Source organism: Jaculus jaculus, chromosome 7 (assembly GCF_020740685.1).
Source record: "Jaculus jaculus isolate mJacJac1 chromosome 7, mJacJac1.mat.Y.cur, whole genome shotgun sequence".
NCBI classification, from domain to species: domain Eukaryota; kingdom Metazoa; phylum Chordata; class Mammalia; order Rodentia; family Dipodidae; genus Jaculus; species Jaculus jaculus.
Window position 1 is genome coordinate 39,112,978 of NC_059108.1, and position 27,018 is coordinate 39,139,995.

General features: G+C 45.5%; 1 protein-coding gene and 1 pseudogene across 1 annotated transcript in view; one reads left to right on the plus strand and one right to left on the minus strand.

The window, feature by feature from the left end:
* Positions 1 to 1,951: 1,951 nt before the first annotated feature.
* On the minus strand, positions 1,952 to 25,140 carry LOC101609295 (annotated as a pseudogene).
* Positions 25,088 to 27,018, plus strand: part of Sec63 (SEC63 homolog, protein translocation regulator) — a 78,227-nt gene continuing 76,296 nt past the window's right edge. The window contains exon 1 of the mRNA XM_004660611.2: positions 25,088 to 25,262. Coding sequence (XP_004660668.1) covers positions 25,139 to 25,262 — 124 coding nt within the window. The 5' untranslated portion in view covers positions 25,088 to 25,138. The remainder of the gene's footprint in view (positions 25,263 to 27,018) is intronic.

The following is a 27,018-nucleotide window of genomic DNA, read 5'->3' on the forward strand; positions in this document are numbered from 1 at the left end:
ATTCTTTCTGTTGTCTCAATGCAGGTCAGCTGGCCCAATCTCAAAGGTTGTAATCTCTCAGTTGCAGCTGAACAGGCAGCAATTTCAGCCTAAAGATTTCTTTCTGTGCCATATACCTCTGCACATATCAGTCCATTTCTATGCAAAGCAACACTGCACAAGGTCTCAGGACATGGGCATAACAGCAAGCCTCTCACACAAACTGATTCAAGCCCCACCTAGGCAAAGTGCTTGTTCACCCTTATAAACTAAACCTCATAATCCATAGTTCTTACTGCATTCAGGTCTTTCAGCTCAGACCAGAATAGTCCATCAAGCTGTACTTACAGCACTACAAGGCATCTCTTAGGCCAAGGTTTCAAATCCTCCCACATTCCTCTTGAAAATCAGCTCCAAAAGGCCAAAGCCACACAGTTAGGTGTCTAGCAGCAACCTCACTCTCAGTACCAACATTACTGTTGCAGTCAGGTTCACATTGCTGGTAGAAACCACCTGACCAAGAGCAGCTTGTGGAGAAAAAGAGGTTTATTTTGGTTTACAAACTCAAGAGGAAACTCCACAATGGCAGGGGGGAATGATGGCATGAGCAAGGGTAGACATCGCCCCCTGGCCAACATAAGGTGGACAATAGCAACAGGGGAGTGTGCCAAATAGGGAAACTGGCTATAACAGCCATAAGCCCACCCCCAACAATACACTGCCTCCAGGAGGCGTTAATTCCCAAATCTCCATCAGCTGGGAACCTAGCAGTCAGAACACCTAGGCTTTTGGGGGACACCTGAATCAGACAACCACAGGTGTTATCATTAGGAATGCCTTCCATCTCTTTTTGAGACAGCTTCGCTCATTGGCCTAGAGTTTACCATTGAGGCTGGCTGGCCAGTGAATGCCAGGGATCCTCCTGTCTCCACGTCTCTAGTACTGGGATTACAGGCGCACTGTGCCATGCCTAGCATTTCACCTGGGGTACTGGGACTCAAACTCAGGTCCTCACACTTGCAAGGCAAGCACTTTTACTGACTGAGCTATCTCTCTAGCTCCCTGAAAATGATATTTTTAAAACTTTAAATTTTATTTTATTTATTTATTAGAGACCAACAGGGAGAGAGAGAGAGAGGGAGGGAGGGAGGGAGGGAAAATGGGCACACCAGGGCCTCCAGCCACTGCAAACGAACTCCAGAAACATGTGCCACCATGTGCATCTGGCTTGCAAAGGATCTGGAGAATCGAACCTAGATCTTTAGGCTTTGTAGGCATGTACCTTAACAACTAAGCCATCTCTCCAGCCCCTATTTTTAAAAGTTAAAAATAATATTTTAGCCGGGCATGGTGGTGTATGCCTTTAATCCCAGCAATTAGGAGGAAGAGGTAGGAGGATCATCATGAGTTCAAGGCCACCCTGAGACTCCATAGTGAATACCAGGTCAGCCTGAGCCAGAGTGAAACCATACCTTGAAAAACCAAAATAGGTAGATAGATAGATAATGATAGATAATTTATTTATTTGAGAGAGCTTGCAAGTATGGACATGCCAGGGTCTCTCGCCACTGCCAATGAACTCCAAATATATGTGCCACTTAGTGCATATGGCTTTAAGTGCATTCTGAGGAATTGAACCTGGTCCTGTAGGCTTTACACTAAGTGCCATCTTCCTAGCCCTGAAAATGATGTATATTTTTTTCCAATGTAAAGAAATATTTAATAAATTCAGAGGTGAGATAAAGTCCTTGAAGTTCCTTATGCCGCTCATCCCCTCCCTTACTGATGGCCAGGCCAGGGCCCCCTTGAAGAGCTCAGGGTGCTGGATGAGGTTAAGTCGCAAAGGCCAGAGGACCCACAGGAACAGACTGCAGGAGCCCCATAGACCAGGGGAGCCTCACAGGCCAACGGAGCCCATCCTCAGGGAAGCAATGGCTGTGCAGTTTGTCTGGCCAGTGGCACAGTCCAGGCTTTAGTCCTGCAGAAGTTTGGGCTTGACCAGACTGTTTGCCAAGCCGAGGCAGATGAAGAGGGTGCCCTCAGCAGTATGGGCCTGAAGCTCCTGCAGTTCACAGTCCTGGGCCCACTCAGCGTTGCCCCATTTCCGGATCTGATATTCCTCCTCCAAGCGTGTCACATCAAGCAGTCCCAAGGTCAGCGCCATGGACTTGACCTGAGCCACTACAAACTCAAACCCTTGCAGGGCCCACATGTTGTAAGAGGCCAGGTGGCTGGTGAGCACATCTTTTTGTCCTGGTGGGGATGCTAGGCCCCATTATGCTGGTAGAAGACCCAGTCTCCACCCTTATCTTCTCTCAGCCTCAGCCCATTTATATCTGCATCCCACTCGGATTTTTAAAAATATTTTTATTTTTATTTATTTACTTGACAGAGAAAGAGGGAGGGAGAGAATGGAGAATGGGCATGTCAGGGCCTCCAGACACATTTGCCCCCTTATGTTTCTGGCTAATGTGGGTCCTGGGGAATTGAACCTGGGTCCTTTGGCTTTGCAGGCAAATGCCTTAACCGCTAAGCCATCCCTCCAGCCAGCACCCCCACTTGGTCTTTTGAAGTTCCATTAATGTCTCTGGCTCTAACACCCTGTAGGAGATGGTGTCAGTGTCTAGAAACTTTACGGCTGCTGGGATCAGTTGATCCTCGCCTCGTTGGGTTGGGCTGTCCAGGGATGTGCTGCATGATGTGGTCAGGGGCATAGTGGAGAACTTGCTGGTATCCTGCTGGGAGCCCCATTCTGTGGCCATTGCAATTGGGCCAGGGCCTCGGTGGGAACTGTAAAAAGCTTGGCTTGGGGGAGCTTTCAGCTTCCTGTGATCCAGGTTTATCTCAAAGTCACCTTCTCCCTGTGAGATGCTGATATTCTGATAAAAACTCTTCCTTTCTGTCTGGGGGGGGGGGGGGGGGGGGGGGGGCTGGCCCCAGCCTCGCTGAGATAGTGGAGTCACAGGTGGGGGGTGAGCCATTCAGGAGACAGCGCTCCAGCCCCTCAGCTGGAGGCAGGTCCTCCACAGGTGTGCGAGGGTCGTGGGTGGACGTGCCATGGGAAACCCGAGGGAAGGGATATCCCCAGGCTGCACGCTTTGGCTACACGGAAACCTCTTACCCCCTGCCCTGAGCACTAGCTTCTCCTGGACGCTACCATCTTCCGCATGGAAAATGACATGTTTTTAAAATATTTTGTTTGAGGGGAAGAGGAAGAGGCAGAGAGAGAGAGAGAGAGAGAATAGGCACACCAGGGCCTCCAGCCACTGCAAACAAACTCTAGATGCATGCATCCCCTTGTGCATCTGGCTTACGAGGGTCCTCGGAATTGAACCTGGGTCCTTTGGGTTTGCAGGCAAACACCTTAACCACTAAGCCATTCCTCCAGCCCCGAATATGATAGTTTAAGCATTCACAATAATGAAAGAGTCAAAGTGATGGTGATGTTGGAGGAGATAATGAAAAGTATAACAGATAACTTTGTTCACTCAACCTATGTTTATTGAATCTCTACCATGGCCCAGATGCTGGGGTGGGGAATGAAGATAATTAGGACAGACATTATCTCTCTTCCCAGAGATTTCACTCGAATGCAGGAGACGGGAAGCAAATAAGTCCATAGGATGTCAGGAAGTGTAAGTGATGCTCAGTGAATAAATCAGCAGAGGATGAGGAAGACATGGTGGGGCAAAGGCATTAGTTTAAGAAGTGACATGTGGGGCTGGAGAGATGGCTTAGCGGTTAAGCGCTTGCCTGTGAAGCCTAAGGACCCCGGTTCAAGGCTCGGTTCCCCAAGTCCCACGTTAGCCAGATGCACAAGGGGGCACACGTGTCTGGAGTTCATTTGCAGAGGCTGGAAGCCCTGGCGCGCCCATTCTCTCTCTCTCCCTCTATCTGTCTTTCTCTCTGTGTCTGTCGCTCTCAAATAAATAAATAAAAAATAAAAAAAAAAAAAGAAGTGACATGTGGGCTGGAGAGGTGGCTCAGCAGTTAAAGGCACTTGCTTGCAAAGTCTGATGGCCTGAGTTCAGGTCCCCAGTTCCCATATAAAGCCAGATGCACAAAGTGATGCATGTGTCTAGAGTTCATTTGCAGTGGCAGGAGGCCCTGACATTCCCATACTCGCTCTCTTTTTGTCTGCCTCCTTTTCTCTCTCTCTCTCAAATAAATATTTTTGAAAACTTGAAAAAAGAGGGCTGGGCATGGTGGCACACACTTTTAATCCCCACTTGGGAGGCAGAGGTAAGAGGATCACCATGAGTCCGAGGCCAGCCTGAGACTGCATAGTGAATTCCTGGACAGCCTGGGCTAGAGCGAGGAAAAAAAAAAAAGGAAATGACATTTGCCAACAGGCCTGAACAAAATGAATTTTGTTGAGCATTTCTCCATCCAGAGTTTCCTATGCGGTGGACTATGTAATCCTCTCTCCACACCTGACAGTTAAATACCTCCAGTGCTCCCATTTTACTAATGGACCAACTGAAACAAGAGAAATTGAACTGATATCTAAACCTAGGTGTTTTTTCAGAGCACTTTATAACTTTTCAATGCTCTTTAATGCAAATGGGTAATATATGCATAAATGCTTTGTGGCTGATAAAGTACTATGCAAATGCAAGTAATTAAAATTGTAACTATTTTAATGCAATCCGATTTGACCTTCATGGTATCCTTGTATGGGAAATAAGGCGTGTAATCTATCCTTCCACAGACAAAAACATACACACTTCATTCTGAAGTGCCCAAGGTTACAAAGGTTTTATGGCATATTCCGAAACTGAACTATGTTCATGAGAAGTATTATTTTAAAGGTTTTGTATTTTTCAAGAAATATTTTTAGGGCTGGAGGTATTGCTCAGTGGTTAAGGTGCTTGCTTACAATGCTTGACAGAGAGGGTTCAATTTCCCAGTACTCATGGAATGCCAGGTGAACCAAGTGGCGCATACATCTGAAGTTTGTTTTCAACAGCAAGATGTCCTGGTGTGCCCGTTCTTGCTCTCTGTTTCTCTGTCTCTCTCCTTCTATGTCTTTCCCTTTGTGTTTGCAAGTAAATAAATATTTTTAAAGATTTTTATTTATCTTTTTGAGAGAGGGAGAGAGGATGAGTGTGCTAGGACCTCTTGCCACTGCAAAAGAACTCCAGATGCACACACCACTTTGTGCATTTTGCTTTATGTGAGTCCTGGGGAATCAAACCTAGGAAGGTGTTGCCATTACCTTCTTGTTGCTGGGACAAACACCCAACCAGAAGCAGCTTCTAGGAGGACAGGGTTTTATATCAAGCTTTCAGATTTCAGGGTAGTTCATCTTGGCAGAGGAAGCTGGTTCACTTCATACATCCACAGCAGAAAAGCAGAACCAATAGTGAGAGCTCAAGCTGGCTCTTCACACACTTCTCAGGGCTGGACTCAAGATTCGCCCCAGTGACACACCTCCTCCAGCAGACCTCCACCTGCTGAAGGCTAAGTAGGAAGCTTAGTCAAAACTACCTAAGTAGCCAGGCTGCAGATGAACTTCAGCACTTGGGAGGCAGAGGTAGGAGGTCATTGTGAGTTCAAGGCCACCCTGAGACTACATAGTGAATTCCAGGTCAGCCTGGGCTAGAGAGAGACTCTAACATTAAAAAAAAGAAAGAAAGAAAGACAAAAAAGGCTGAAGAGATGGCTTAGTGGTTAAGGCACTTGCCTGCAAAGCCAAAGGACCCAGGCTCAAATCCCCAGGACCCACATAAGCCAGATGCACAAGGTGACACATGTGTCTGGAGTTCATTTGCAGTGGCTGCTTTCTCTCTCCCTCTCTCTCTCTCTCAAATAAATAAAGTAAAAAAAATTAAAAACTACCTAAGGCTATGAGGGACATACATTTATACCACCACAACCAGTACACCTTAAAAGCAAATGACTAACTTCCAAGCCATTTCCTTAGCCCACCAAGCTTATTTATACCTACAGTAATCATTAGTGTTAAACAACAATTTAATGTTCATAAATAAACCTTCAAGGAATTACAGACTCTTGATTTCAAATACTGAATGTAAGAATGAACTAGCAACTGTCCCTGTGTGAGATCTGTTACAGAAAACCTGGCAGCATTTATTCTTCCCACTAGTCACAGCCCCAGAGCCTGGCCCTTCCCCAGCCTTTGAGGACCAGTGCCAGAGGCTGGGGGCTGTGGTAGTTTGAATGGATGTCCCCCAATACATTCAGGAGTTTATTAAGGCTTGTGATTTAGATCTGCAGCCTCATGCTGGAGGAAGTGTTACTGTGGGAGGATCCTAGGGTCCAGCCCTAAGGCGTGGGGGCGGATTTGGAATTTCAAACTAAAGGTATACAAAGTATCTGAGCTTGGCCTGGGGTTCCTGGAGTGTGCTTGCTTGTGGCGTTGGTGGTGGTATTTCTCTCTGCTTGGACCTGTGAAAGGGGGTCAGCTTCTTCTGCCATTATGGGACTTTCCCCGCATCTGTGATTTTCAAATAAATCCCTTCCTCCCATAACTGTGCCTGATTTGGAAGTTCATCCCAGCCACTAAAGCTGACTGCCAGTACAGGGCGTGTTCAGACTTCAGAAAGCGCCACAGCAGAATGACTAGGGTGGATAGAACTGTGGTGGTCAGCGGCTGGTTAGGGCCTTGAGGATACCAAGCCCGACTCCTTTCTCATCCCCTGTGATGCCTGGTTCTGGAATTCTTCCCTACAAGCCTTTGAGTAAATTACTGCTTACTTCTCTTGAGGATTGGAGCTAAGATTACAACTGAAAGCAAAAAGAATTGAAACTGGGCTGGAGAGATGGCTTATCCGTTAAGACACTTGCCTGTGAAGCCTAAGGACCCAGGTTCAATTCTCCAGACCCCACGTAAGCCAGATGCGCATGGTGGCACATGCATCTGAAGTTCATTTGCAGTGGCTAGAGGGCCTGGAACAGCCCTGCCCTCCTCACATAAATAAATAAATAAATATAAAAATTCTAAGAAAAAAAAAGAAAGGACCACTTCCCCTTAGGCAGAAGTCATGGGAACTTCAAGGCTAACCGGAAGGAGAGCGGGACAGTAGGGTGACTTTTGTAATGTTTCATCCAGGAAAAGAGTCGGAAACATCCTGTGAAGGACAGAATACACAGGGGGCAGGTGGGGAACGTGGCTCGGCAGCTGATGCTTGCTTGTCAAGCCTGCTGACTGCAGTTGAAAGCCCAGCATCCATGCAAACCTGGGCTCACAGTGGTGTGCATGTCTGTAATCCCACTGCACCTGTGGAACTGGAGGCAAAGTCAGCAAAATTATCAGATGTTTGCAACCAGAGACGTCCTATCTCAAGCCAGGTGGAAGGATAGGACCAGCACCCCCAGGTTGTCCTTTTACCTCTATAAACATGTATACACACGCACACACACACATACCACACTCAGATGCACATTCACATAAAGAAGAAACATGGCAAAGACATCTAATACATACACAATGAGAAAAAAAGAAAGAACTAGCAAGTCTGGTGTGGAGGCACATGTTTGTAATTTCAGCACTTGGGAGGTTGAGGCAAGAGGATTGCCATAAATCTGAGGCCACGCTGGGCTACATAGTGAGTTCTAGGCCAGCCTGGACCATAGAGTGAGATCCCCCGAATTCAACCAACTAACCAAAAGAAGGGATAAAAACCAGCAATTGGTTCTCCCTCTGTGACCCCCATGCTGTGCCTTCTTCCAGTTCTCCCCCCTTTTTGTTTTGTGAAAGATAGTCTTATGTAGTCTAGGTTGGCTATGTAACCAAGGATAACCTTGTACTCCTGATCCTCCTGCCTCCACCTCCCAAATGCTAGAATTATAGCCATGCACCACCTTGCCCAGCTCTACACCTCCTCTTAAAGATTTACATGCCTGTTGAAAATGAAAGACTTGGGGGCTGGAGAGATGGCTTAGCAGGTAGGGCACTTGCCGGCGAAGCCTAAGGACCCAGGTTCAATTCCCCAGAACCCATGTAAGCCAGATGTACATGGTGGCACATGCATCTGAAGTTTGTTTGCAGTGGCTAGAGGGTCTGGCGCACCCTTTCTCTCTCCAACCCCCACCCCCTCCGTGCTTTTCTCTCTCAAATAAATAAATTAAAGTTAATGTTCAAAAAATAAAGATTCATGGGTGTATTTTTATATCCCCTCTTTCCTTGCCTGATTCCAGTTTGGGACTCCTTCATGCCATGACTACAGTAGCTTTGTAGAGCTCTGGCTGTCCCATGTTTCTTGGAGGTGAGTCTCTGGAGCTCTTCTTCAGGGCAGAAACCTGTGCTCTGCAGGCAGAGTCAGCCCAAATGTGTGAACTTGAATCAAAATTTTTGTCCTTTTTTTCCTTCTTATCTCTTCCCATTATATTAATAATACAATCATAATTTTGCCTATGAAATTGCCTATGAAGTCCAGATAACTTAGTCTGACCTTCAAAGCCCTTATAAACTGGCTCTGTCATTACCATGGTAATCTCAAAATGGGGGCAGTTTGCTGGGCTGGAGCTGCCGTTCAAGTTCTCCTGGGGAAGTGCTAGGTGCTTCTCTTTGCCTTGTAACTCTGAGTGCTCATTGGTCTGCACCAGCACTGAGGAAAACTCTGAGTAAAATAGCTGAACCCTGCTCACAGTGGGGAGTAAGACATGTTCAGACACAGTTGACTAAGTGGGAAGCCAGTTTCCTCAGGTAGCACAGTGGTAAGACAGAGGAATTGATTTGCTACAGGGAGCAGGATTGGGAGACAATCCCAGGTACCATGGCTGCCTGGTAAAAGAACTGCCTCAAGACTGGGTGTGATGGCCCATGCCTGGAATCTGGCTTGTAGGAAGCAAAAGCCAGAGAAAACTGAGCTGGAGAGCCAGTAAGACCATCTCAAACAATAAAAATAAAATAAGACAAAACACCTGTTTTCCACCTGTGTGTTCCTGGGCATGTTTTTTCTTCTCTCCAAGCCTTGTTTTGCTTCTTTTTTTGGCAAGTGGGAGAGATAGCTTTAAAAAAAGAATTATTTATCCTACTTTTTTGCACAATGGAACACTCGGGAGCTGTAGATTATTGCTACAAAATTTTCAGTGCCAGGGATGGTCACCTGATGCCCCCAAAACATTATAGGCCATTGCTGAGGCCCTTGGTTTCCCAATAGGAATAGATGGTAAGACCCTATTTCTGAAGACTCCACATACTTGGGCTGCAAGGCCACTGAGAAATCCTGCTGGAACTGAGCTGATAACCTCCTCCATGTAGACCAGCTGACAGAAAGCTGGAAGAAGCCATTCTACATGCAGTTTAATGGGAGAAAGAGAAATCACCAGTGAAGATACTCAACAGTGGACACTGCAAGCCTTATAATTGGCCAGCCAGGCCAAATGAGCCAACAGGTGCAATAGTGGCATGTCTATCATGGTGGAAACCAACTGCCCTCTAACTGGGCTGGAAGCCCGCTTCATGGGAGGGAATACATCCTTGATACTGAAAATTTAAAACAGGGGTAGTCATGAGCCCTAGGGGTGTAACATCTGCTGGTATCTGGCTAAATGTATATACTATACTTATCAAACTGCCCAGAAAGCACTTCTCTTAATGTTCATACCCTTATATTAATGCTAGTTACTTTTGGTAGAGAATCTTCTCTTTTCAGATGGCAGTGACCTTGTGATGACTTAGAAAGTACCATGGTGCTGGAAAGAAGTGACAGGAGTGCTCAGTACTGCATATCTCTATCACACCTTCCAAGGTTCAGGGTCTAATGCGGAAGAGGTGGCAGAAAGAATGTAAGAGCCAAAGGAAGGGTAGGACTCCTTACAACGTGCTCCCTCCAGACACAAAATGGACTGGATATCCTTGACCTCACAGTGCCTGACACTACCTACACAAGACCATCATAATAGGAGGAAAATATCATGACATCAAAATAAAAGAGACTGATTGAGATGGGGAGGGGATATGATGGTGAATGGAGTTTCAAAGGGGAAAGAAAGTCAGGGGGAGAGTATTACCATGGGATGTTTTTTATAATCATGAAAGTTGTTAATAAAAATTTGAAAAAAAAAATATTTTTTGCAACCAGAGATAGAAGAGAGGTGAGAGAGAAAAGAAGGGAGAGAGAGAGAGAATGGTCATACTACAGTATCTAGCTACTGCCTATGAACTTCAGATGTAGGCGCCACCTTGTTCATCTGGCTTTACATGGGTGCTGGGGAATAGAACCTGGGTCCTTAGGCTTTTGCAGGCAAGCTCCTTAACCACTGAGCCATTTCTCCAGCCCCAGAGAGATACTTTTTTTTTTTTTGGCTTTTTAAGGTAGGGTCTCACTCTAGCCCAGGCTGACCTGGAATTCACTCTGTATTCTCAGTGTGGCCTCGAACTCATGGTGATCCTCCTACCCCTGCCTCCCAAGTGCTGGGTTTAAAGGCGTGTACCACCACACCCGGCAAGAGATACTTTTTAATTTTAGTGCATGTATGTAATAATCCTTCTTTCCTTCCTGTGGAACTTGGGTGTGGTTATGGTGCCTGCCTCATGGGACCCTGTGAGGATGCCATGAGCTGGCTTGCTGCACAAGCAACCCGGCAGATGGGTCCTGGCAACCCAGTGTTGGCATGAAGCCTGGAGAGTTAGCTGTCGTTAGAGAAGAAGCGGACCCTGGCCCTGTGTGTGTGTGTGTGTGTGTGTGTGTGTGTGTGTGTGTGTGTGTGTGTGTTCTGGGGGAAAATACTTATATGTGTAAGCTGAAGGTTCTGCAACTAAATCATGATCGCCATAGATGGCGAGAGGAGATGTGCCACCTCCCCTCATTCCTTCTGCTCCCAGCTGCGGTGACAATCTCTATTCTTGTGCTTCTGAAGGAGAAGAATTCCCAGCAGAGAACTGGCAGACAAGCGCGAGTAATTTTAGCAGATGATAAAGAAAAAGTGAGGTTTTCTTGCTTTTTCTCTGCACAGTGGAGGGTGGGCCAGGCCCAGAGGCAATAGCCCATGGCTGCTTCCTCGACCCCAACTTAACAGATCTTGCTTTCCCATTCTCTTCCCCTTGTGCCTACCAAGGGCAGCCTGGGGTGCTCTCTGTCCTGGAATAGACAAGGCCTTTCTTGGAAGCCCTTTTCTACCCACAGTGGACAGTTACAACTGGTTGCGGGAGGATATATAAAGGGGCCAGTACCCATGAAGTTGAGAAGTTTACCAGAGAAACTGTGCCCCATGTGTGCTCCTCAACGAGGGACTTCAGGGGGCTCAGCCAGATCTGCCAAGACTGGCTTTGTTGTTTTTCCCAGAGCCCTGGCCTTCCTCTTATCTAATTAGCTTGGCTATCTCGTGCCCAGGTAGAAGCCTTCTTGTTTCTCTCCATGAGAGTTCTTGACCTCCATGTTTAACTATAGCATCTGTTTTCGCCATAACAATACTCGATTCCTTTTCCCTCCCTCCCTCCCCTTCCTCCTTCCCTTCCTTCCTTCCACACTTCCTTCCTTCTTACTTTCCCTCCTTTCCACCTTTCTTCCTCCGTCTCTCTTTCTCTTCTTCTTTCTGTCTTATTTTCTGGTGCTGAAACTCTTACCATAGGCTTTGTGTATGGCAGGCAAGAACTCTTGGCAGAACTACTCCCCAGCCAGGAATTCTTTCTGTGAGCTTCTCAGCACTCTCTTTTCCACTTTTGATTTTTCAATTCTTTTATGATATAAAAGGACAGGATTGAGAACATCTTGCCCACATAACAGCCAGCATCTCCTTCCATCTGAGCACATTTTCCATAGCAGGGTATACTCAGCGACTTTACCTGACACTAAATTTGAGGAGGACCTGTGGCTTTGCTCCTCAAATTGGGCTTTCTGGTTCAATAGCATGGGAATCACCTGGAATTTGCTTGTTAGAAATGCAAAGATCACAGATCCTGAGCCCAGCCTGGTGGCAGAGACTGTAATCTCAGCAATTTAAGAGGCTGAAGCGGGATTATTGCAAGTTCAAGTCCTGCCTGGTTGACAAAGTGAGTTCAAGGCAAGCCTGGGGAACTTAATGAGAACTTGTCTCAAAATTTTTTTAGAAAAACAAAAAGAGCTGAGCATGGTGGTTCACGCCTTTAATTCCAGCACTCAGGAGACAGAGGTAGGAGGATCACTAAGAGTTCGAGGCCACCCTGAGACTACATAGTGAATTCAAGGTCAGCCTGAGCTAGAGTGAGACGCTACCTTGAAAATAAAAAATGAAAAGAGATGGGCATTTAGCTTAGTAAAATGTTTGGCTAGCAAGCATGAGACCTTGGGATTCAGTCCCCAGCACTGTGTGTAAAAAAAAAAAATCTCAGATTCCACCACAGATCTGAATTGAATATTCATTTTACTGAGTCATGTGCACATTTAAATCCTGGAGGCACTATTCTCACTATTCTATGGCTTTGAGCAGAGTCCCTGAAGCCTCCAAACAGTGGGGTAGTTCCCAGTCCACAGAGCTTTGCAGAGTTGATTGGCCACTGATCTGAGTAAGAGCCCTAAATATGACCTGATGGGACCTCCTCTGCCTCCCTAACTCTTAAGCCCTGAGCAATAAACAGGATATTGGTTGTCATGGTGATGCGAGGCCCTACAAGGAAAGACTGTGAAAGATGCTTCAACTTGAAGAGGGGCTGAACTCATGTACATGATTATACTGGTTCTAAAGTTTGCCTGCTAGCTGAAACTATCTGAGGGAATTCTGTGATAATTGGTCTAGGGGCTGCATGAACACTGGAAATTTTCTAAGTTCCCCAAGAGATTCTAATGTGCAGTAGTTTCAGCTCCACGGACTCACTGTGAGGCTTTCTAATTTTGGTTAATATAATTTTGGTACTATGTTGTACTCAAAGATTGCTTAAGCAGCGTTTCCTATCCTCCACTGATTTTAAGACTGCAGTACCTGCTGAACTACAACAGCCAGGCCTGAGCCTTCAACTCACTGCTTGGGAACTCTCATTATAATTAGCACCCAGGTGCTTCGCTCTTTTTCCACGGGGCAGGACTAGGATCTGTTGCTTCCAGAGACAGCCGTGACCAGCTCTAAAGCCTGCCAAAGTCTTCTTCTTTGTCGTCTTCTTGTTTCCAGAAGGGTACCTGCTCCTCCTCCATAGGGAACTAAATGGGTATCAAAGAACAGAAAAGAGCCAGATGTGGTGGCGCACGCCTTTAATCCCAGCACTTGGGAGGCAGAGGTAGGACGATCACCACGAGTTCGAGGCCACCCTGAGATTACATAATGAATTCCAGGTCAGCTTGGGCTAGAGTGAGACCTTACCTCAAAAAAAAAAAAAAAAAGAACAGAAAAGATGGACTTAGGACTGCTGTGTAGCTTTTGAAAGAGAAGGGCTTTCTTACCAAATAAATGCTTAGGCTGGCTGTAATCTAGAGCCTAACATGGCTCCTCGTACATGGCCTTGATGTGTAAGTAAATGAACGAGTGACTGAATAGAATGGTTAACCGGACAGGGGCATCAGATGGAACCCACAAGTAGGCTATCTCCTTGAGGGTCCTACTTTCATCTAGACATGCAAGTACCCAGCCAATATAAAATACTTTGCTTCAGCAAACGTAACATATGACAAGCAGATAAATTAGGAAACAATTATTTACTGTGCAAAAGGATTATGCTTTATGAAAATGAACCATTAGCGATTGTTCCCAGGCTACCTCCACCACCAGCAGCAGCGGTAGCAACAGCACCTGGGAACCATCTAGAAATGCCAATTTTAGCACCTACTTCCTTTACAAGCCTTTTTTTTTTTTTTTTTCCCAGTTTTTCAAGGTAGGGTCTCCCTCTAGCCGAGACTACTCTGGAATTCACTAAGTAGTCTCAGGGTGGCCTCAAACTCAAGGTGATCCTCCTACCTCTGCCTCCCAAGTGCTGGGATTAAAGGTGTGCATCAGGATTTTGTTTGCAGTGGCTGGAGGCCCTGGTGTGCCCATTCCTTCTTTCTCTCTATTTATCTGCTCCCCCTGCCTCCCGCCTATCTCTCTCTCAGGCACACACACAAAAAAAGAACAAAAAGAGAAATAGAAATACCAATTTTGATGTGGTAGCACTGACTAAGAAGTGCTGGGGGTAGGGCTGAGCAATATACCAACATAGGCTATTTTTTTTTTTTTTCATTTGTTTTTGTTTTGAGATAGGGTCTCACTATACAGCCCAATCTGACCTCAAATTCTAGATCTTGTGACTCAGCCTTCAAAATGTTGGACTCAGGCATGGATCACCATGCAGCTGCAATAGCTTGTCTTTGGGGGATGTCCTTGCTACGAGAGGTTGAGAGCTACAGCTGAGGGTTTCTTTAGATGAGAAGCTGCCTGCCTGATAATATAATGAATGTTCAAAAACACATTAACATGATGAGGGTTGGGGAGATGGTGTTGCAGTCAGGTTTGCATTGCTGGCAGAAAACGCCTAACCAAGAGCAGCCTGTGGGATAAAAAGGTTTATTTTGGCTTACAGACTGGAGGGGAAGCTCCATGATGGCAGGGGAAAATGGTGGCATGAGCAGAGGGTGGACATCTCCTGGTCAACATCAGATGGATAACAGCAACAGGAGAGTGTGCAAAACACTGGCAAGAGGAAGCTGGCTTAATACCCATAAGCCTGCCCCCAACAATACACTGCCTCCAGGAAGTATTAATTCCCAAATCTCCATCAGCTGGGAACCTAGCATTTAGAGCACCTAAGTTTATGGGGGACACCTAAGTCAAACCATCACAGATGGTTTAGCAGTTAAGGAGTTTGCCTACAAAGCCTAAAGACGCAGGTTCAATTCCCCAGTACCCATGTAAGCTGGGAGCATATGCATCTGGAGTTCATTTGCAATGACTAGTGTGGTGGTTTGAATAGAATAGATGGCCCCAATATATTCAGTTGTTTATTTGTTTGTAGTTTGCATCTGTAGCCACCTGGCTGGAGGCAATGTCACTGGGTGATCTTAAGGTGTGGTGGTGGGTTTCAGATTTCAATCTAAAGATATGCAAAGTGTGCCTAGCTGGAGTTCCTCAAGTGTGCTGTGTGGCTTTTGGCTTGTGGCTTTTTGGCTTGTGCTTCTCTCTCTCTCCACTTGGACCTGTGAAGGCAGGCCAGCTTCTGCCATTATGGAACTTCCCCTGGATCTGTAAGCTTCAATAAATATCCCTTCCTCCATAACTGTGCCTGGTCTGGAAGTTCATCTCAGCGAATCTGAATCTGCCTGCTACAACTAGAGACCCCAGAACACCCATTGTTTCTCTCTCTCTCTTTTTGTGAGGTAGGGTTTCACTCTGGCCCAGGCTGACCTGGAATTAACTATGTAGTCTCAGGGTGGCCTTGAACTCACGGTGATCCTCCTACCTCTGCTTCCTGAGTGTTGGGATTAAAGGCGTGTGCCACCACACCCAACACCGTTCTCTCTCTTTTTATCTGCCTCTTTCTCTTTTGCTTTCTCTCAAAATAAATTTATAAATAAATAAAAATTAAATAAATAAAAACATTAACATTATGATACTTGCTTCATTAGTTAACTATAGTATTCTTATCCTACTTATTTATACTCAAGCATAGGTTTTGGACTACAATTGAATGACATATGTCATATATGATTATGTAAAATTTATTTTTATTTAATATAAATAAAGATATAAAGCTGAATGTTGTAGTGCACAGTTGAAATCCCAGCACTCATGAGTCTGAGGCAAGAGAATCACTTTAAGTTTGAGGCTAGCCTAGGCTACATAGTAAGTTCAAGGCCAGCCTGAGGCTACATAGCAAGACCTTGTCTCAAAACACAAAAAAATTATAACAATAATAAATAAATAGAATAAGATAGAAAAGCATCACAGTGTATTGTACATGGTGGTTAAGTGTTCTTTTTTGACACTCTTTTCAGTAATATACAGAAATGCAATGTAAAATATACTTCTTTACATGAAGCATAGTTCAAAAGAAGGTTGAAAAGTACATCTGTCCAGGGTATTCAGCTTGATGGCTGTCACACATCTATGTGAATAAGGGATGCTCTGAAAGTAGACATACAGAAGGGTAATTATAAGGGTCAAACCAGTAATCCTTGCTAAGAAAGACCATTCCTAATGACATGGGACGTTTTGGAGTGTCCTTGAGATGGAGCCTTATCTCTGCTCTTTTTTTTTAAACAACTGCAGTTTTTTAAAAATTTTATTTATTTATTTGCAAGGAGAGGGAGATAGAGAGAGAAATAGAAGAGAGACAGACACAGAGAGAATGGGTGCTCCAGGGCCTCCAGCCACTGAAAACGAACCCCAGATGCATGTGCCCCTTGTGCATCTGGCTTACGTGGGTCCTGGGGAATCGAACCTAGGTCCTTTGGCTTTGCAGGAAAACGCCTTAACCGCTAAGCCATCTCTTGAGCCCTTACGTCTGCTCTTAGATAGGCTGCGGCTCAGGAGCTAAGGCACAGGACACTCACGGTAACACACAGCTTCCACTGAGTCAGCGTGCTCTTTGGATTTTTTTTTTTATTTTTTTATTTTTCAAGGTAGGGTCTCACTCTAGCCCAGGCTGACCTGGAATTCGCTATGTAGTCTCAGGGTGACCTTGAACTCACAGCAATCCTCTTCCCTTTGTCTCCTGAGTGCTGGGATTAAAGTCGTGTGCTTCAGTGCCATCACACCGGGATCCGGATTCTTATCTTATGAATTTGATAGTTGAAATCCACAAGCCACAGGAGGGTGAAATATAGATTTTAGAAGTGTAATAGAGTTTGATAGAAGGGAAAGACTACTGTCTGTATGGATAGGAGGGAGTCTTCAGGGAGAAGGAGAACTCATCAGGTTGACTTTGGTTAGGGTTTTTATGGGAAAGGGCACAGGTTTCTACATGACCAGAGTTTATGGTCTCCAAGGGGGGATGGACTGGGTTTCTATAAAATGGGGCAATATTTCCAGAAATCTTAGATAAAGAACAGAGTTTTTGTCATGTAGGAAGGGTGTAAGCCTAATGTAGAAATCTTTCCTGGCGGGTATAACTTTCCAGGGAAGAAAGAAATAGGGAAAAATCCAGGTTTGTCTTGCAGGCTTAATGGCATTTTCTGTTTTTCACTTTGGGGTTCTGTTACCCTGACTGTCTAGCCCATTTCTGTCTCCCATCACTAACATTCTGAAAAAGGCTTCTGTTTTTTGCAGGCCAATACAGGTTGGTTATTATCTTTTTTTGTATGTTTGTTTGTTTTTTCAAGGTAGAGTTTCTCTTTAGCCCAGGCTGCCCTGGAGTTCACTCTGTATTCCGAGGTTAGCTTTGAACTCGGTGATTCTCCTCCCTCTGCCACCCAAGTACTGAGCTTAAAGGCGTGTGCCACCAAGCCTGGCTTGGTTATTGTCTTTTTTTTCTTTCTATAAGGTAGGGTTTTGCTCTAGTCCAGGCTGACCTGGAATTCACTATGTAGTCTCAGGGTGGCCTTGAACTCATGGTAGTCCTCCTACCTTGGTCTCCTGGGTGCTGGGATTAAAAGGCTTGCATCACTGCATCCGTTGTTACTGTCTTTTTTGTCCCTGAGTGTCTAGGTTTTGGTGAGAGGAGATGTGGACACTGTCATACCTTTTAGACATCTATGCTATATTGTAAATATGTGCTTACTGTATTTAAACTATTAAAAGAAATTGTAGCTGGGTGTGGTGGTGCACGCCTTTAATCCCAGCATTTGTGAGGCAGAGGTAGGAGGATTGCTGAGTTCAAGGCCACCCTGAGATTACACAGTGAATTCCAGCTCAGCCTGAGCTAGTGTAAGACCCTACCTTGGTAAACAAAAAAAAAAAAAAGAAAAAAGAAAGAAAAAGAAATAAAAGAAAGAAGTTAGGCTGGAGAGATGGCTTAGTGTGGCTAAGGTGCTTACCTGCAAAGCCAAAGGACTCAGGTTCCATTCCCCAGGACCAGTGAACCAGATGCACAGCATGCATCTGGAGTTCATTTGCAGAAGCTGAAGGCCCTGGTGTGTCCATTCTCTCTCTCTCTCCCCTCTCAAATAAATAAATAAATTCATCTAGCTCCTACCTATCATTAGTAAATGATACCCACCTAAACAGGAAGGAACACAATGCTGGTGCTTCACTTGTTTTGGCAGAGACTCAAAACCAGGCAGCACTGGGAGGGAGAGTGGAAGTGGGGCAAAATAACCTGGGAACTTGATAAACATTAACCAAATCTTAAGTTCTAGTGATAAGAGATAGAAATTGGCTAGGCAGTTTAGAATAAGAGGACCCCAAAATGAATAGCTTTTTCCCTGACTAAAAGTGGGAAATGTCATTACACCTGGAAGAAGTTGGATTTAAATATATATATATATACATATATATATATACATATATATATGTATATAAAAGGAGTTCTTCCCTTCTATATAGCTCCAGTAGGTTTCCTCTAAATTCTGTACTTCACCCTCCTGTGGTCTGTGAATTTCATCTGTTCAACTGATAAAACAAGAACTCCAAAAGACCAATGTCTCAGTCAAAGCTCTGTGTGACCATTGAGTGTCCAGCCCACTCAAGAGTTGAAATAAGGCTCTGTCAATCTCAGGGACACCCTAAAAGTCCTGTATCATAATACTATTGCTTCAGAGCTTACATGGCAAGGATTCACTGGCATTTGACAGAGCCAGGCAGGACATTGGGAGGGAGGGTAGAAGTGGGGCAAAAAAATAAATAAGGGGCTGGAGAGATTACTCGGTGGTTAAGGTGCTTGCCTGCAAAGCCTAATGACTCGGGTTCAACTCCCCAGTACCCATGTAAAGCCAGATGCACAAAGTGGCACATATGTGTCTTGAGTTCACTTGTAGCAGCTGGAGGCCATGGCACACCATTCTCTGTCTCTCCTCTATCTCTCTCTGCTTTCAAATAAATAAAAAATAAATCCTGACCAAATCCTGATGTTCTAGGCCAATTGATATAGAGATTTAATTAGATTTGTTTAGTTTTCCTTTCTGGACTGCTTGCTGGAGGGGTTGAAGGACAGAGTTCTATGGTTCTCTAGGTCTGGCTGTGGTCTCACTGTAAGGCAAGGCAGTAACTTAACCTGTAGGGCCAGTTTATCCATTTATTTAATACTTATGATCTCTTGCCAGCTGGTCCAGTGAATCAGAAGTGAAATGAGGATGGAATTTAGGTGAAGGGTCCCTTCCTTAGTTGGATTAGTTAGTTTTGAGACTCATGTTAACATGCTTTTGGTGGATGGACAAGGACCACTGATGCTGAAACTGGAGTCAGGGTGGGTGTTTGAAGTTCTTGCTAATTTAATGTTATCCATGACATCTGGGACCCCTTGGGTAGCTATGCCTACTCACTCCTCTGGAGTTAGGAGGATATTTTTATGTGCTTTACAGTTACCTCTGCATATAGTTGTTACCACTTCCAGGAACATTCCTTCCACCCAAGGGGTAAACTCACTCAGTCTTGAAAACATAAACTTCAATATATCCAATGAGGTATGTACTGGAGGTCATGGAGGAGAAACACTGTTGGAAATATACGGTGTCAGAAACCACTATGAGACACAGACATTATCAGCAGAAGATTTGGTTTTCTTGGTCAGGCTTTGTCCAAAAGCAACATATATATAATATATACACATTATAATATAATGAATTATTTATATGTATAATTTTTATTATTTTGTTTTTTGAGGTCAGGTCTTGCTCTAGCCCAGGCTGACCTGGAAGTCACTATGCAATCTCAAGGTGGCCTCGAACTCACAGTGATCCTCCTACCTCTGCCTCCCAAGTGCACGTGTCACCATGCCCGACAACAATGTCCTTTAACATGTAGTACATACAGTGGTAGATATCTGATAATAAGTTTTTTTCTGCTCTGAGGTTGCATCTCTGTGGTAAAGCACTTGCTTGTCCATATATGCTAGGCTCCAGGTTCAACCTGCAGCACCCTCCCCTTAGTTTCTGGCAGAAATCATACAAAATCGAACTTGTTAGAATTAGAGCTAGGGATGCAGTTAAGTGGTAGAACACTTGCTTAGTGTGTGAGGCCCTGGATTTGATCCCTAGTACTAAAAAAAAAAAAATCCAATCCAGGCATGGTGGCTCACACCTTTAATCCCAGCACTTGGGAGGCAGATGTAGGAGAATCGCCATGAGTTCAAGGCCACCCTGAGACTATATAGTAAATTCAGGTTGGCCTGGGCTAGAGTGAAACCTTACCTCAAAAAAAAAAAAAAAATCCAGTTTACCAGAACTCATTTGTTTATATAACAGAACGTTATCACAATTATTATACCAAATTTTATAATCATAATTTTAGTAATTTTCTGGAATGTGAAGGAATTTTGCAAATATTAAATGCTGTACAAATGTTATTTTGTTGTTTTATAATTGTTATGACAAGGAACTTTTCATTGATAAAGACAAATTTTAAAAAATTAGCTAATATGTTTTAGAAGAGATTTGTCTCTGAATGGAAAAAAATCCCAACTCTAAAATAAGGCAATAGTTGATTTAACATTAAAGAGGAGTTTCTAGGTTTCAGCAGTAAAGCTTTTGGTGCTGTTTCTCTTTATCTGTGATTTTTTTTCTTTTATTTGTGTGTGCGTGCATGTGTGTGTGTGCGCACACACATGCACCAGAGCCTCTGGTCGCTACAAATGATCACAAGACACTTAATACCACTTTTTGTGTCTGGCTTATGTGTGTGGTTTCAGAATTGAACCTGAGCTGATAGGCTTTGCAAACAAGTGGCCTTTAACTGCTGAGCCATTTTCCTAGCCCCTTTTCTGTGATATTTAAATTTTTTTTTTTTTTTTTTTTTTTTTGAGGTAGGGTCTCACTCTGGCTCAGGCTGACCTGGAATTCACTATGTAGTCTCAGGATGGCCTTGAACTCTTGGCGATCCTCCTACCTCTGCCTCCCGAGTGCTGGGATTAAAGGCGTGCGCCACCACGCCCGGCTGATATTTAAATTTTTCATTTTATTAATTTATTTGAGAGAGAGAAAGGGGGGTGGAATGGGTGCACTAGGGCCTCCAGCCACTGCAAACAAACTCCTGACGTATGCGCCCCCTTATGCATCTGGCTTACATGGGTCCTGGGGAATCAAACAGAGGTCCTCTGGCTTTGCAGGTAAACGCCTTAACCGCTAAGCCATCTCTCCAGCCCACACATGATGGATTTTTAAAAATTTTTTTAAATCTATTTGCGAGAGAAGGGCAAAGGGAGAGAAAGGGGGGGTGAGGAGAATGGACATACCAGGGCCTCCAGCCACTGCAAACAAACTCCAGGTGCATGTGCTACTTTGTGCATCTGGCTTTATGTGTGTGCTGGGGAAGCAAACCTGGGTCCTCAGGTTTCTCAGACAAGTGCCTTAACTGCTAAACCATCTCGTCAGCCCACACGATGTTTTGAGTAGCCTAATGAAATCATGTCTCATCCTGCTGTGTTGTGTACACTGTGCGTTACCCCTTTGTCCAGGATGTCCATGATGTATTTATTCACTATGCACCCTTTGCTCATTTAGTAGGAATTTCACTTATAAGATCTGCTGTGGCCTTATGGCAGTGCTGATATTCAAGGAGGGTCATTTTACTTAATAATGGCCCCAAAGGGCACCTGTAGTAATGCTGGTGCATTGGCTATGCTAAAGTGAAACTTCTTTTTATGTAAAAAGGTGCTTCTTTTTAAGTAGAAAGGTGAAAGTTACTATGGGAAAACTCTGGTCAGAATGACCTCTAGCAGTGGAATGTTTGAAGAAAGGAAAATAATTTGTGCTGGTTTTGTTTCAAAATAGATCACCACAATGCATAAGTAAGCACTTAGAAAAGATGGAAAAGGCATTACATGTACATGTATGTATAGGAAAAACAGTATCTGTAGGGTTTGGTATCATCTGTTGCATATGACTTGCAGATGAGGGGGGACTGCTGTAATGAGGTATGGGTGAATAGGAAGAAAGTCAGAATAACTGCATGTACCTATTTAATAATTTGGTTCCTTCCAATCTCGGCAGCTAACTCCATTAAATGGAAAACTGAATAATGGAGATTATAGCCATACAAACACCTTTTCTTCAAGGTAGGCTTGCTATATTCCAGGCTGGCTTAGAATTCACTATGTAGTTTCAGGCCGGCCTCAAACTCACAGCAATCCTCCTACCTCTGCCTCCCAAGTACTGGGATTAAAGGAGTGCGCCACCGTGACTGGCCATGCAAACACTTTGGCATGTATAAAATGAATGTTAATGCAAGAATAACTTGCCAATAAAGAAAAGATTCACTTTAAGCAAAAGGCAGATTGTTAAAGGAACCTAAAAATACACTTTATGTGCCTGTGAGGAAATAATAGAAATTTAAATGAAATTGATTAAAATTATTCCTTACAGATTAAAATATTCCCTTGCAGACTTTTGCTGAGACAATATTAAAATACATTTGAATATGTACTAAAATTAGACAAGATGTGTTTGTGGCTCAGTTTCTGCCATATCCACATACAATTATTAAATATTTTAAATAGGTTAACAATGGGTAGGTGGTGCATGCACATGTGGAATCCCAGCACTTGGGAGGTAGAGGCCAAGGGGGATCAGGAGTTCAAGGTCATCCTCAGCTGAATATCAAGTTTGAGGCCAGTCTGGACTACATGGTCTCAGAAGAAAGAAAAAGAATCTTATCTTGGATTAGTACAGGTTTTGGTAGTGTTCTATTTATTTATTTATTTATTTTTTGAAGTATGCTTCTCACTGTAGCCCACACTTACCTGTAATTCACTCTGTAGTTTCATGCTGGCCTTGAACTCAGAGTGATCCTCCTACCTCTGCCACTGGGAGTGCTGGGATTAAAGGTGTGTGTCAAATTAGTGTAATCTGTTATTTCATGGGTCTATTTGTCAAAGTACTCTTACCCATGAACTTGAAGCTGCAATTGAAGAGGTTAACTCCTCAGAAAGAAATTCAGAAAAGAAGTATTTATGATCAATAATTTATTTTGCCATAAGGTTATAAAACTGATGTATTATCTTTCTACAAATGCTCAGTAAAATATAATTGGGGTGATTAAAAAAACAACCAATGCATCATTATGAAAACCTGGGAAGACAGATTCCGCATAAAGAATCCTACCTACTTCAGTGGAGTCAAGTTGTGACTAACTTGTTTCTAAGGTCAGCAATTGTTAGTCCTGAGCATGTCAATGGTGAGTGACCACAGAGCTGTGTGGATTTCACAGTTCAATCTCCCCTTCTACTTCTGTCTCATTTCCTCCTGTGATAAATCCTTGGAAACGTTACACAGGGGAAAAGAAAAAAAAAAAAAAAAAAAGCAAGGCGGGATATGCATAGAAAATGATTTTCAGAAATTTCCTTTCAAAGTGAGTAGGTGAGAGATTTGAAAGGCAAGAGAACATATGAGCATAATCTATTATGAAGGAATGCATACGTCATTATGATAAACATTGGTTTTGAAGACTTGCAATAAAGGACCAGATTTCTCCTTACATGATGGATAGTATATTGAAAAGCATTTAGTTAATATAGTTTTAAAATGAGCCTTCAAGATGGAGTGAAATATTTGGTATTTGTGCAGTACTTGATTTTGTTTTTCTAAAAAAACCTATTCTTTTATCTTTGTTTATATTACATGTTTATTATATAATTATGTATCATATATAATTATTATATATTTATTTATTTGAGAGAGAAAGAGGCAGATCTATCAATCATCTATCTACCTATCATCTTTTTTCATTTTTGGTTTTACAAGGTAGGGTCTCGCTCTGGCCCAAGCTGACCGGGAGTTCATTATGAAGTCTCAGGGTGGCCTCGAACTCACAGCGCTCCTCCTACCTCTGCCTCCCGAGTACTGGGATTAAAGCGTGCACCACCACGCCCGGCTATCCATCTATCATCTATCTATCAACCTATCATCATCTATCTGTCTATCCATTGAGAGGAGATGGGTGTGCCAGGGCCGCTAGCCACTGCAAACGAACTCCAGACACTGGCGCCTTGTTGAGCATCTGGCTTTAAGTGTGTACTGAGGAATGGAATCTCGGTCATTAGGCTTTGCAGGCAAGCGCCTTAACTGTCGAGCCATTTATCCAGTCCAATTTTGCTTTTTAAAAAAATTATTCTTTTGAAAAACACTTTCACAATTCTCTCTAATCTTCACAGCCGCTCCACGGGGTGGGGTCAGTTGGGCGAATCTCTTGCTTGATCCACAGTGGGGGATGAAGACGGGATGGTCCTTGCAAGACCGGAGGCCCAGCCTCTGGATGCCGGGCTCCCCCATCTCGCTCCCAGCCTGCAGGGGAGCACCAGGAGCTCGCTGGGGGTACTGCTCTCAGGTGGTGGAGGGCTCCAGGACCTTCGGTGTCGGAGGAATTTGGGTTTGAAACCCCAGACCTTCTCTTTCTGAGCCTCAATTTTCTCATCGATAGAGCGGGCAACAGTGATCCCAGCCCACCTTTGGGTCACAGAAAGCGTTCGCGAAGTGGCGGTTGCCAACACTAGCAGCTCGGGCACCAGCAGTCGGGGAACCAATGCGAGCGAGTTCGGGGACAGGCCATCTGCAACATGGGCGCACGCGTTACTCTGTCAACTTTAGACTGCAAAGCAACGTCCGGCCCCGGTCCCGGTCCCGGATGACACTTGTTTCTGGAAACCAGGGATTGGAGAAGCCACTGGATCCCGGGGCGGGGTGGGGTGGGGTGGAGGGAAAGATGCGAGAGTGATGGGAGAGAGCGGGAGTTCCGGGAACCCCAGGGCACGCGGGTGAGCGTCGCAGCCGGGAAAGCGCGGGGAATCCGCCGGCCAGCAGGGCGGGGGATGGGGAAAGCGGGGAGGGACTCGCGGCGACGGGCGTGGCTCCGGGGAGCTCGGGGGCGGGGCAAAAGCTCGGGGGGCGGGGCCGAGCCGAGTGTTCCCCGCTGCGCGCGCCACGTCTCCCTCGGCGAGCGTGTGTGGAGAGACCCGGGCGAGAGAGGGAGCGAGCGGGCGGGGCGAGAACTGTCTCCTCTCGCGAGAGTTAGCGACGGCCGCGGCGGCGGTGTGTCGGTGAGAGTAGCGTGGGGGCGGGGAGGAGAGGCGGCGGCGGCGGCGGCGGCGGCGGCGTCCGAGCTACGCCACACCGGGCCGGGCTGGGGGGGGACACTGGGGGAGCCCGAGCGCGGAGCGGGGTCGTGGCGGCGGCGGCGGCGGCGGCGGTGAGGGGAGCGCGGAGGAAGAGGAGGAGGAGGAGCCATGGCGGGCCAGCAGTTCCAGTACGATGACAGCGGGAACACCTTCTTCTACTTCCTCACCTCCTTCGTGGGGCTCATCGTCATCCCAGCCACATACTACCTCTGGCCCCGCGACCAGAACGCCGGTGAGTCCCTGCCGACCGGTGGTCTCCGCTCCCGGGCCCAGCCCGGCCCGCCGCGTCCCGGTGGACACCGCCCGTGCGGCCGGGCCTCGCGTCCCGTGGTCGGCCGCCGGCGGGGCCCCACGTTGCCTGCGCATCCCCTTCGTTACCCTCCGCGGGAGTTTCCGCCCCGACCCTCCCCATTGTCCCGGACGCCCCTGGCCTCCGCCTCCTGCCTCTTTGTCTCCTCTGCGGAGGGACGGACGGAGGGAGGGACGGAGGGAGCGGCGTGGACGGCAGTGGGCTGGGCGGATGGGAGTCTCGGGGTGAGGGAAGAGTTGGCAGAGGGGCTGAGCGAGGGCGCAGGGACCACCCGGAGACACCCCTTCCCCACCCCTCAGCCGCCGATCTTCCCGCACACCCCCCCCCCGTCCCCCTGGTGTGCAGCTTGTGGCCCCAGATGTTTCGGGGGCAACCCGCGAGCCGGGCGGCATGTTTAGGACTCCCGAGTGAGCTCACCAGCCGTCCACCCCCGTCACTTCCTCCCGTTGCTTTTTCTGCTTTTCGTTTGTTCACTCACACCGTGGGGGTTGCAAGCGCCGCCGTTATTCCTTTTTAGCAAAACTGGGCTCCCCCTACCCACACCCGCCCCGTTTCCTTTCCTTTGGTGTTTTCCCTGTTGATGACGGGAAAAGTGCAAGTATGGGTAGCTGCACAATTTGCTTTAGAACACTTCGTGATACAGATTCTTTTCAGGGCATTTTATGTGGTAATGCTGGACTCCGTTTGTTATATTTTGTTGAGACTTAAGGCAAGTTACTTCCTAATGCAGTTGGACCTGCAGGTGCCTGATGGGGTTAGAGCGGTGTTAAGAGGAGCTCACTAGTAGATTTTGAGTAGTATTAACAGCACCGAGGGAAAGCTGTCTGCTGTACCGGGGCGGGGGTAGGGGTGGGGGTTGGAATTAACGTGAAACATTGAGTCTGCCCAGAATTTAGATTTGGAATTAATTCAGTGTCCTGTAAAACTATTTAGTTACGTAATGGAACTAAAGTGAATTTAAGATAAGAACAATTGAGGGTTTCAACTTTTTGTACACGTGACAGTAAGTATCCATTAAAGGCAGAAATCATCCCAAAGTTTTCAGTCCTGCTTATTTCTTATGTAGTGGCTGGATTATGAAATGTGGGTTTTGGTTGATTGCATCCTTTTTTTCTAAGTGCATTTATATTGTTTAGGGTTCTTGGGATGGTGGCTGTATGTGATAGTTTTGTGTATTCATTGATTTACTTATTTATTTATTTTTTGTTTTTCGAGGTAGGGTCTTACTCTAGTCAGGCTGACCTGGAATTCACTATAGAGTCTCAGGGTGGCCTTGAACTCATGCGATCCTCCTACCTCTGCCTCCCGAGTGCTGGGATTAAAGGCGTGCACCACCACCGTTTTGTATGTGATAGTTTTAATACAGAAAATTTTTTCTAGATTGTAGACCTAAGCCATTTTTATTGTGGTATTTCTTAAAGGGGTCCATGCTAGACATGGTGGCTCCTGCCTATTATTTCAGTATTTAGGAGGTGGAGGCAGGAGGATCAGCAGTTGCCGGCCTCAGCTACATAGCAAGTTTAAGGCCAGTCTGAGACCTTGTCTCAAAAAGCAGAAAGCAGGCCAGCATGGTGGCACATGCCTTTAATCCCAGCATTCCAGAGGCAGAAAGTAGGAGGATCACTGTTAGTTTGAGGTCAGCCTGGGCTAAAGTGAAACCCTACCTCGAAAAAACCAA